Source organism: Opisthorchis viverrini (assembly GCF_000715545.1).
Source record: "Opisthorchis viverrini unplaced genomic scaffold opera_v5_355, whole genome shotgun sequence".
In the NCBI taxonomy this organism is placed as follows: Eukaryota; Metazoa; Platyhelminthes; class Trematoda; order Opisthorchiida; family Opisthorchiidae; genus Opisthorchis; species Opisthorchis viverrini.
The window spans coordinates 450309-462650 of record NW_008752017.1 but is presented as its reverse complement, the minus strand read 5'-3'; the positions used below and the strand labels follow the sequence as shown (position 1 = coordinate 462650).

General features: G+C 47.6%; 1 protein-coding gene across 1 annotated transcript in view; it reads left to right on the top strand.

Annotated features, from left to right (window-relative positions):
- Positions 1–8356: 8356 nt before the first annotated feature.
- T265_15132 (hypothetical protein) overlaps positions 8357–12342 on the top strand; it is a gene marked incomplete at both ends in the record, with an annotated part of 35405 nt that continues 31419 nt past the window's right edge. Inside the window, one exon of the mRNA XM_009176716.1 lies at positions 8357–8549. Coding sequence (XP_009174980.1) covers positions 8360–8549 — 190 coding nt within the window. The remainder of the gene's footprint in view (positions 8550–12342) is intronic.

Genomic DNA, 12342 nt, shown 5'->3' with positions numbered 1-12342 from the left:
ACAGAACAATGTTTCAACAGCAAAAGTAATTTTGAAACGTGTTCTGCTCCCTTGAAACACAAATTTGAAACAATATTTCGGTCCAGGCACTTTTCGATTAGGTTTATCATAGTCGTCAAAAGATTCTGCTGATCCGTCTCTTCTGGGAGGAGGCGTTGAATTGCTACGCTCTCCGTTCCCCACATGCTGAAGCAAGTTGAAGTCGATAGCATCGACGTGCCATCAACTCGGTGTAAGCTGGCCTCCATAATCGGTTCATTTAAACAACCCATTGCTGGCAAGAAGTCGGCAAGATATCCAATCGAAATGGACACCATATTCATAAAATTCCCAGTATTGGAATTTCTATGGTCTCAGAAAGTTTAATTCCAGGTTTCAAACGGTGATTCACTAAGCATTGTGCACACCATTTTGGACCCCATTAAAGGACCGCGCAAACCGAAATTCAGTGTGGCGAAAAATACCCCACAATTGGAAACAGACCTCAAACCATCCAAGGCGGAGGGCAGACAATTGTGTCACAGAAGCCCATTTAGCGCCTTGGACTTGAACCCGACGTGCAGCTATTAAATCTTTTAACCTTTCTGGCAGCAAACCTCTCGGCTCCCTAACTCCGGAGGTGAGGAAGACAATGTTGAAAAGCTCGTTCACCAACCGCCTCAGTCTTTTCAACAGACTTCACGATACTAAACAGTTAGCGTGCCATGCACAGCCGTCCAAAATCGCGCTTACTGAGACCTGGCTCAGGCGAACTTCATGTGACGTGGAAATCTTGATAAGCGGCTGCACTATTTTTCAGCTGACACATGCGGCTCTGACCGTTTTGACTGCGCTCTTCGACACCATCCCCACACTGTTTTGCGATGCACTGTGGATCCAAATCCCGCTGCGCGGGACCGGTCCTATTCTTCTCTGCGTGGTATACCGTTGCCCTGTGAATTTCCCGGAAGATGACCAGTTCGTCATACGAATCCTTGAGCAACTCTCCTCCTGATGCCTCTCAAACATCACTTGAGGGTAGGTGATTTTAACGCCCCCAAGCATCCTAGATGAAAAAAACGTGTCGGGTCTAGTGCATATTTCGCAGGGGTGCTGACAAAACTTTTTCAACAGAACACTTGGGCTCAACATGTCGTACCACATACCAGATACCGCGCAGGCCGACTACATTCCTTCTTGAATTCGGTCATCGCAAACGAAAACACTTGGTCGATGAGGTGATAATTAACGTTCTAATTGAAAATAGTGACCACTGTGCGCTAATCTTTGGTTTGATCCGCTACCGGGCCAAAATTTCTGAAGCCCAAACGTGGATTCAAACTTCTGTCCTGCAAACTTCCCAGAAATGCGCATTTTTCCTGATCAGTGTGAATTGAGGTCAGCTTCGGCGGAAGAGTTGTCGAGGAGCAGTACTCGAAAAAAGTTCAAGAGGGTGGCGAGATGTTCATCGCGATAAAGCAGTCACGCAGTCGGATGGACCGCAAGCTACCTAAAAGGATTCAGACTCTTGCAAAAGCCGTCCGAATTATCTTTCAAAAAGGTAACTACAGGAGACAGAAAATGAGCTGGCATTTAATAAAATACGGAACCGGTGGAAATCGGAAATCCGCCAGTGGAACATAAGAAAGCAAGCTACCAAAACAGATTTTGAGCAAAAGGACAAACATGTGCTGTTTAATTAGACCAGGCACCGCTGCCAACCTTGTTCCCTATGATAGACATAAACGGGAGACACACGAGTGAACAAATAATGACATCTGAAGTCTAAAGGCTTGCATTCTGCCCCAGCTGCCTCGTCATATTCAACCCCGTCAACAAGTAACTACGGTGTACTCTACACTGGGTACGACACTTATCAACTGTTGCATGAGACCAACCCGTTCTACGGGTTGGGGCCAGACGAGGTTCATCTAAGGGTCCTGAAGGAAACGTCTTTCACACTGGCAAAGCATTTCTACCTGGTGCTTCGCCAGTCGCCCAATGAAGGTAACCTTCCCTCTGATTGGAAGGAAGCAATTGCCACGGCATCTACAAAACTGGTGGCCGAGTATCGCCCAGGCCATAGGCAGCCACAGGCCTATTGGCCTCACTAGCGTAGCATGCAATGTGGTGGAATGCGTCATCTCACCACCACCAACTTGACACCCTTAGTGCACCATGAATTTCTCTCAAGCCCCTTTTGTGTGACAGGCATCCTCATATTTATGGATAGCTTGGCCCAAGCTAAGGACAAGGGACTCAGACCGGATGCCATATTTCTCGGCTTTTCAAGGGCACTCGATGGAGCCCCACACGTCTGGCTGCTCCACAAACTCGAGTCTTGTGGGATTCAAGGGTAAATTCCACCCTGGGTTAGTGTGTTCCTGTCATACAAAGCATTCCGAGTGAACATGGGACCGACCTTCTCTTCTTCGGTGCCGGTCTCCATTGGAGTTACCAAGGCTCTGTCTTTGGACCACTCCAGTTTTTGATCTACGTCAACGACATCCCAGAGTTCCTTTCAAGTCCAAGTCTACTTTCTGAAGACGACTTGCCCTGCTTGAGTTCAAATGCCAGTGCCCTCGAAACGGATGTATTCACTGCCCGGCTGTTTGATTGGAACCTTTTTCGGATTGACGGGACATGCATCCATGTCAAACTTGGTGAGAACTCAAAGAACGCTTTTTTCGTGATCGTCAGTCAGCACCAGAAGACACGACAAGAGCGGATTGAAAATGATTTCCTTATCTGGTCTTCTTCAGACATGCCCTTCTCACTGTACCATCAGAAGTCGTTTCAAAAGAGATTCGCCATCCTTAAAATGATTTGGCTCGAAATTTTGAATATCACTTGCACGGACTTCCCAATTGGGCCCAAGTCCGACGGCCTCTTGATGGTATCAAACATACTCAGGACGCAAGAAGGACGTTACATTCACTGATCGTTTGCAAAGCGCTGCTATGAATATATATGCAGGCTTTCAATCCGTGGACTATGAAAGGCGTCCAGCGGCGATTGGCCTCCTTTCCTTAGATTATCGTAGACTCCGAGGAGGACTTTTACATTTTCCCCGTTTGTACAAGGTTTGGCCAACAGATTCTTGATCCAACATGTTAAGATTTTCATCAGGAATAAAGTTTTTTCAGTTCAGATCTTTGCTGCGTAGAATAACCTTCCTCCGACTGTCGTCCACGCTAAAGCGTAGCCTCCGAGGGGACCTAATTCTTACTTATGCCCTATTTGTACAAAGATTGGCGAACAGGTTTTTCACCTTTGACCCAGCGAACACACGACGGGGACATAGCGAGAAGATTTTCAAACTCGGAGCGCACACATTCATTAGGCCAATTTTTTGTCAGTTCTGGTAGTAGCTGCGTGAAATGACCTTCCCACGACTTTTGTCCACGCTCCTTCTTGTACCCAGTTCAAAGCACTACTAGACATTTATTTATACGAATCCTTGCACTGGCAAGCATTCTGCCCCGCGCTGAGAACGCGAAGAGCAGCGCTACACCTTCTTTTCACTTGTGCCTTTCAGGTGAAAGACAGCCGCCGGACGACAAGAACAAAACCGAGCCGGGATACTTGGGCAAAAGCCTCGATCCTGTGTATCAATCCGTGAATCCGTGAATGGTAATCCTCGCGCTTGCAAGCTTACTGCCCCACACTGAGAACCTAAAGGGTAGTGCTACGTCCTTTTTCGCTTTTGCGTTGCAGATTAATGGCAGCCGCTGAACGTCAAGAACAGAATTGGCCCGGGGAGTTTGGGCGAATGCCTCGATCGTATGCATCAACCCGCGAATCGGCCAGCTAATCAGCCAATCACAACACAAACTATCTGCCCCTCACGCGACTGGGCCTGGGCCGACGGTCTTCCTCGCTAGTTCCAGGGTCGTGTTGAATGAAACGCTCCGGCGAGCGCCCATCGAAGCGCGCTTCCAGAAATTCAGTCAGTTTTTCCTATAGTCAATAACGATTTCTTATAGTTGAATTCTTCTCAATCATGGGATGGTAAGTTGTTGATTAGTTTTGATGAAAAAACTGGGTCAGCAGAGAACTACAGTCCAAAACGGCTTCGTCCGCGTCTGATCGCAAAGGTGGGTAATATTTTTGTCCTTTATATTTCCATTACATTGTTTCAGCCTTTGACAAATAATTGTGTAGGTAATGAAAGGGTAAGCTCGCCCGGCGAGTTGATACAGCCAGCTTAACCAAATGGCTTCATGCAGGCTTTGGAAATTGATCTAGTTTCACCAAGCACGCACGAAATGCCCATTTTTACTTATAAGCTGACCAACTGAGTAGTATTACTATTCTATGATCGCTTCCCAGGATATTCTCGCGTTAAAAATCCCGACATCGCAAAGGCCTGAAAATGTGTGTTAGCGTCAAAAACGGACAGACCCATCCCATGGTTAACAAAAACGTAGTTAATTAACTACCCAGTTGGATATTCTGGAAATTACTGAATCCTTTTCCATATGATGAGATGATCGACGAAAATACGGAAAGTGTGATCGCGTATGCATATTGTGGCACGTCCTTATTAAGTTTTCTTTGAGGGAATCCTAGGCAATGCGTCAAACTCGCTAGAACAGCGGACAGAGCTTGTTAGGTGGTTGAGGTGTGTACTTTGTCTCTTCGGTCTCTTGTTAGCAAAAGTTTTGTGGCGGGTAGATTGACGTGCCAACGCGAAATGAAAACGGTTGCTGTTAAGTTTAACCTTGTGGGATCTCTTCTCCCTTGGTGGTTTCACGTGATTCCCCTTGTCCGTAGATGGAAGTAGAAACAACTTTTGCCTTTGATGAACTTGCAAATTTCTGACCGGCCTGCCCAATTGGAGTTTGTCTGTGGCTGTCTTGGGTCTGTGTTCAGTGAGGTTCGCTAATCAAATTTTCCCTCAGCATGTTGGTGTTTTGTTTCAGTGGTTTTGGAGGATGTAGGCACCTTGTTCTTGACAAATTCCTCTAGGACCATTGTTTTTTGCATTATCTTTCTCTCATTTCATTGCTTATTGTACTAGCCTGCCCACCACCATGTAATGGCAAAATGACGCCTCACTTCAAACATCGCTCCCTTTGGTGTTCGGTGCGCGGAGACCTAGAGGTACCTATAGCGGCTGATGCTAGTACCACAAACTCACAAAAAGTTTCTCGTTGTTTGCTCGTGTACAGTGCGCACGCGTGCAATGAATACCTCATTTTCGAACGCTTTACGTCGTCGCTGTGTGGTGCTTTAAGTATCACTGATTTGTGCCAATATCACTCTCATCACATATATGAAGAAACCGTGTACTTCGCCGGGGGTTATATTAAAAAACATGACAACTGAGGAAAAGACGGAGTGCAACTGTAACAAACACTTCATAAATCCGTTGCAGTGCACATAAACCAGATACGGTTACATTTGTTATTAATATTCTACGGAGCCCTTCCTAATCGAAAAGTTGTGGTAATAGTGATATTCATTTATATCTGTTCCACTGCTGTCCGTCGTGGACAAACTTCCTTACCGTGCTGTGCACCTCCGCGACCCACCGAGCTATAATGGAGGTGTCCTTGCGACACTCGCATAGCCTTTCAGGCCAGGTTGGTCGATGGTTAGAGGTCTGACCAACACAGTCGTCTGGCCCTCCATGTTGGGGTTTGGGACATGTGTGTCGACGTTTTTGGTAAAAATGACGATGTACTTACATTTTCCGCCAGACACCGCTGGAGTGCAGTCAGGCTTTCAAGCCAAAGGCTCTGGTTGAGGACCCTAATCGTCTCCCTATCTAGGTGTGAGCGCCCTGGCAGATTCCCATCCCACATACAACCGTGGATCTTACGCATACAGATGTACTTATACCACATTGGCCGTCGCATGACATCAGCCGGGTCACCTTACTCTGTGCTTGCAGCAGGGCGAGTAAACGAAAATAAGCTGCTGCCTACACCTCCCTGCCTTTTCTTCCACATATTTTTTCTTCCCCTTCTCCAGGCTCTGGTGACCCTAATCGTCTCCCTATCTAGGTGTGAGCGCCCTGGCAGATTCCCATCCCACATACAACCGTGGATCTTACGCATACAGATGTACTTATACCACATTGGCCGTCGCATGACATCAGCCGGGTCACCTTACTCTGTGCTTGCAGCAGGGCGAGTAAACGAAAATAAGCTGCTGCCTACACCTCCCTGCCTTTTCTTCCACATATTTTTTCTTCCCCTTCTCCGCAGTTTGTGAATAACTCTGTCCTTGGTGACCAAGTAGATAGAACCGATGACTCCGTTCGTCCTGCATCGATTTTGCTGGTCATATCCGTGCGCCGTCCGGCGCCGACATCCTCAGGCATCTAGAAATCAATCATCAAGCCATGGCACCCAGTCTGCCTGGTTGCTTTCAATGTTCTCACTCTGATGCAAGGTGGACAGGAAGCTACTCTTGCTGTCACACTGGATTCGCCTGATATTGGTCTGTGCTGTATATCCGAAACAAGAATCCAAGCTAATTGCCACATCACTCCACGCGCTTCCGAATGCGCACCTCTGGCGATCCAGCGTTTCGCTGTGGCAGGATGTGCAAGGGTTGGTATCGCCCTAAGTCACCGAGCAGATGGATCGTTGTTTGACTGGATACACGGTGCTAGTCTCCTCTGCGGGTCGTCTGGCAACATCTGTGAAGGAGTCTCACAAGTGTGAGACTAATCGGTGTGTGTTTGCCTTAGCTTCTTACACCGCAACCGACTGTAGCTCCGGTACAATCGAAGACCAGTTTCATGACGCCCTGAATGCACCGGTGTGGCGAGCTAAAAGCTCAGGTACCGTTGTGGTTTCCGGGGATCTGCATGTACAAGTCGACAGGATTAGTGTATCTGCGGCTCAACTAAGTGGTCAATATGGATTGGACTCGGTTCGTACGGATGTTTGCGAACAGTTGCTTCAGCTGTGTGCTAATCACAGGTTATTTTTATGCGGCGCCAAATTCCGAACTAGCCGAAGTCGTCTGGCCACACAGCTTCCTCTAAAAGGGTGCTGGCTACAGACTCAAACTGGGCACATTACCATCATTTACGGATAGCACGGACCAATAACTGACTGTCACTCGTTTTGGAACACATTTGTGGATTATCACTATACCCTCGTCCTGGGTCTCTTCCTCCTTCGTTTTTAGGGTCTCGTAAGGTTTGAGAAGGTCGTATAGCAACTGAGATACTGTCAGATTCGAATGTCGGACGAACTTACCAGAATCGTCTTCTGAAGTCTCTTCCAAGTGCACAGTGCTGGGAGTTTTGCTTATGGCACTGCACTCTCAGGCGCATCCAAGAACTGAATATCAGGCATACCAGTGGCACTGCTTAAATTGGGGAAATATGCCAACCTTCCTCGAACACAATCTGGTGTGACGAATCATCAGACGTCAAAGGAAAGTGAGCGTTTGAACCATTTGTGAAGTCTGGTGGATACGGTTAACTAAGAAAATGGGAGAGTTTCAGAAAGCCGAAAGTACCCGAAAATTATTTCAGTTGACCCTCACCACTGGCCTTCGGAACCATGTTAGCGAAACCTTCAAGAATCAGAAGTGAGTGACTATCTTGAGTAAAGAAGGACGCCTCGACTGGTGGGCCGAATACTTCGAAAAACAGTTATGGCCACCTGCTGCCTCATATGAAGCCCACGGCTGGCGTAGAACCCTGGACGGCAAACGTGGAATTCCCTAAGACCCACCGGTATTGTTTAAAGGTGTCCTCAGTCAGCGCTTGTCTGATCTGTTTGCCTGCATTTAGGAAGTGAATTCTGTCCCAGACAACTGGGGGAGTCGGTGATAGTGCCCGTTTTCAAAAAGTGGGCTCGTAGTGAGTGTGGTAACCACAAGAAGATCAGCTTGACCACGGTTGTAACGAGACTGTTGGCGTCACTTTTACTTCATCGCCTTATGGTAGCTCCTGAAACACTGACTCGACAGCAGGAAGCAGGATTCCAGTCTGGTAGGGGTTGTCGTAACCAAATCTTTACAGTCCGTCAGGTACTAGGGCAACGTCGTACGTTGCGTATGTTGATCGATCAGGAGAGACAGATTCGTGAAAATAATGTTGGTTTCCGCCTTGGCCGGGGATTCTTCGATCATGTCTTTGCCTTCAGACAAAACCTTAAACAGCGGCACTCCTTCAGACGTCCCACACTGGTGGCTTCTCCTAATCTGAAAGCTACTTTTGGTTCTTCCGATTGTTGGAAACTTTGACATTGTCTGGTGATCAAAGGTGACCTAAATTTATATCCCTTATAAGGGCACTATATGCGAACTCCTATGGACAGGTACGAGGATACGGCAAGCTTTCTGAGTTCACCGCGTCCACTAATGTAAGACAAGCTTGCCTTTTGTTTTCAACTTTGTTATAGATGTGATGCTTAAAGTCTCTCTGGCTGCTTCGGAAACCTCGGCGCTGGAAGTGCTCGCGGGACCTTCGCTCACAGATATTAAGTATGCGGACGATATAACTCTCCTTGGTGGAAATCCTTCAAAAATACAGATCATTTTACATGACCTAAACAACTCTGATGCACGGTTCGACATGCGCTTCATACCTGCACAGTGTAAGGTGCTGCTATAAGAGTATGGGGTTTCAAACCCAAGCCTCTTGCTTGCTTTACGATAGGTAAATTTGTTTACCTTGGCAGTCGTATAATTTCCGGTGGACTGGTGGATGTGAGATTATTTCTCGAGTCGAAAGGCCAGGAAAACTTCCAACCTCCGACAACTATCGCGACAACGTGACCTCAGTTGGTCTGTCAATGGCAGATTGTGTAGTGCGATCCATTCTGTTTCATGGGTCAAAAACGTGGCCTCTACGCGCAGAGGATATACGAAAAATGTCAATGTTTTTCCATCGGTGTCACCGAAGCATTGGTCAGGTCTGGTCGGGACACCGGATTACTAATGTTGAGGTACGCCAGGTGATCCTAGGAAGAAGGAACTTTCCCATGATAGATGAATTACCCACGCTCCATAGGTTGCGCTTCCGTTGCCGGAAGACAGTCTGCCTCACAGAGCTATTTTCGCCCCGGCATTCAACTCATCATCAACATTGGCAGAAATGGCTCAATCGCGCAATCAGTGGCGCTCATGCATCAAGACCATCGCCTTCAATGCGCACCTACCCAGTCTGCGAACTAACTGAACGTCATCGCCTCCAGGACTTCGCTGTATGTTCTACACTCCCACTTCCTGGTGACTGAAACTGTAGTAGCTGGAAACATTGTGCTTGTGGTACACGGTTTATGGCTGATAAATTGAACTGAACTGAGTTGACCAGGAATCGGGGGAGTGGGCATCCTTACCTGGTGGGGCTTTTTTGTAAATCACCATGTGTTCATATAAGGATCGAGTTACGTTCACGAACTCCTGCGGTATCCTCTTTAGCGGATATAGTTCGAAGCACTGATCGATCTACAAAATGGGACTCACCCTTGGAGCTAAGGATCACAACACAAATGCTATAGTCATCATCATCATCAACGACAGCTTGACATCAGTGTTCAACACCAATGCTTCACAATGCTATAGACGTGCATCTGATATGACATGCAATCAAATATGGAGTTGCGGTCAATGCAGCATCCACCCAGTTGGAATCTTGCTCAGTGCTCACGCCTTAAGACAACAAACAATAAGCGACGCGAGGAGTCTTGTGGCAATGGGAGCCATGCTGACGTTTCTGTGATTACTGCATTCACCGCCAGTTCGCTTTCTAAAGATGAACACTATTGTCGGCCAACCCCAGTTGTGTGTTTCTAAAGTAGATGCATATAAGTTAAGCACTAAATGAAGAATTCACCGCCATCCTCTGACGGATCCGCTGAAATTCCGTTTTGACCAAGAGCACAGTTACCCTTGAGTACAGATGTACAACCGAATGCTTCTGAGGGTGAAGAGGATTCCGTATTCACAGTCCATGTCTCTGTAAAGGTCAAAAGTCCGGATGGAAATTTGCAGGTGGCCAACTTAAGTTTTTCGAGGTATTCTGTCCACCGGCGGAAAGTTTTTTGTTGGAAATCAGAGATATCATATCCGTTGGTGCTCTCACTAACAACAAGATTCGTAATACCCGTCGAACCCATCAAATGGAACAACCTACGGACATCCCCAGCACATTTCGCTCTTTCCATTTCTCCGAAATTCTGGATCCACCAAACCATCTGGTGTGTGCGGCTACTCAGTTTTACCTGGCGACAGGTGGTGCGTGGGTTGGGGTTGCGACCGGAGGGGATGTGTCGCGGGGCCTGCAGCAAAGTCGCCGTCCTATCGGAGATCCAACGCTTCGCGGGAGCTGGCTAGCTCAGTGGCAAATACACGAACTTACTGACAGGAAGGCCCGTTGTTCAAGTTCAACTCTAGTATATCAACTGCTATCTAGGCTTGAGCAACTTGGCACTGTTTCAGCTCTCGTGCTCCCTTCGGGTGGCTTACGAGCTCTGTCCCGAAAGGAGGTTATAGCTGACCGATTTATATATTTATTTATAATCAAGATATACGGCAATTCAAATTTTCGGCTTCGTCTGCAGCTTGGGATACCTTTCTTCGGTGGTCGTTAGGGTCCGATATCGGACCAGGTGCCGGTTTCCGATAAGTTTGATTTCTGAGTACACGATCTTCTAAACTGCAAACCTGAGTGAAACGCTGCAAGCTACACGTACCTGATCGGAGACAAGTGGAAGCACTGACCACCGGTGCGTATTCTTCATCTGCCAGCGTTACTTCCCCAATCGACTGTACGGACTTTACCCCTGGGACTGAAGATGGATTCTACCGATATCTGCCACGGCTGTTTCTTTTGGCAATAAGGATGGCTGTTATGCTGACAGGTGATATGGACTGCTCATTGAGAAGACTAAACCCAGATTAAACACATTTATATGTTAGATGCGGAGTCGATGCTCATCATACAGATATTAAGGAGCGACTTTTTGGTTTCTAGCGTTTCCAGCGTGTACGAACTTCCAGCGCAAGCTCACATGCCGAGTTGCTCGAGGGTCGCCAACTTCAGGTCGGTCATATACTCCGTCAGGTCATGTGGCTGTTGGTTAAAATAAAAAATAATCGTTCAGCTGCAGCACCCGTTCGCTGCCTAGCTGTCATGCCACCCGAACGAAGCACAAGGGCTGGGATACCGCCTGGTTGTTCAAGCCTAGACAGGGGAAGCCGAAATACAGAGGTAGAATTCGAACCGCGGATCTTTCATTCAGTAAATTCGCGCTCTAACCATTGAGAACAACCTACGGACATCCCCAGCACATTTCGCTCTTTCCATTTCTCCGAAATTCTGGATCCACCAAACCATCTGGTGTGTGCGGCTACTCAGTTTTACCTGGCGACAGGTGGTGCGTGGGTTGGGGTTGCGACCGGAGGGGATGTGTCGCGGGGCCTGCAGCAAAGTCGCCGTCCTATCGGAGATCCAACGCTTCGCGGGAGCTGGCTAGCTCAGTGGCAAATACACGAACTTACTGACAGGAAGGCCCGTTGTTCAAGTTCAACTCTAGTATATCAACTGCTATCTAGGCTTGAGCAACTTGGCACTGTTTCAGCTCTCGTGCTCCCTTCGGGTGGCTTACGAGCTCTGTCCCGAAAGGAGGTTATAGCTGACCGATTTATATATTTATTTATAATCAAGATATACGGCAATTCAAATTTTCGGCTTCGTCTGCAGCTTGGGATACCTTTCTTCGGTGGTCGTTAGGGTCCGATATCGGACCAGGTGCCGGTTTCCGATAAGTTTGATTTCTGAGTACACGATCTTCTAAACTGCAAACCTGAGTGAAACGCTGCAAGCTACACGTACCTGATCGGAGACAAGTGGAAGCACTGACCGCCGGTGCGTATTCTTCATCTGCCAGCGTTACTTCCCCAATCGACTGTACGGACTTTACCCCTGGGACTGAAGATGGATTCTACCGATATCTGCCACGGCTGTTTCTTTTGGCAATAAGGATGGCTGTTATGCTGACAGGTGATATGGACTGCTCATTGAGAAGACTAAACCCAGATTAAACACATTTATATGTTAGATGCGGAGTCGATGCTCATCATACAGATATTAAGGAGCGACTTTTTGGTTTCTAGCGTTTCCAGCGTGTACGAACTTCCAGCGCAAGCTCACATGCCGAGTTGCTCGAGGGTCGCCAACTTCAGGTCGGTCATATACTCCGTCAGGTCATGTGGCTGTTGGTTAAAATAAAAAATAATCGTTCAGCTGCAGCACCCGTTCGCTGCCTAGCTGTCATGCCACCCGAACGAAGCACAAGGGCTGGGATACCGCCTGGTTGTTCAAGCCTAGACAGGGGAAGCCGAAATACAGAGGTAGAATTCGAACCGCGGATCTTTCATTCAGTA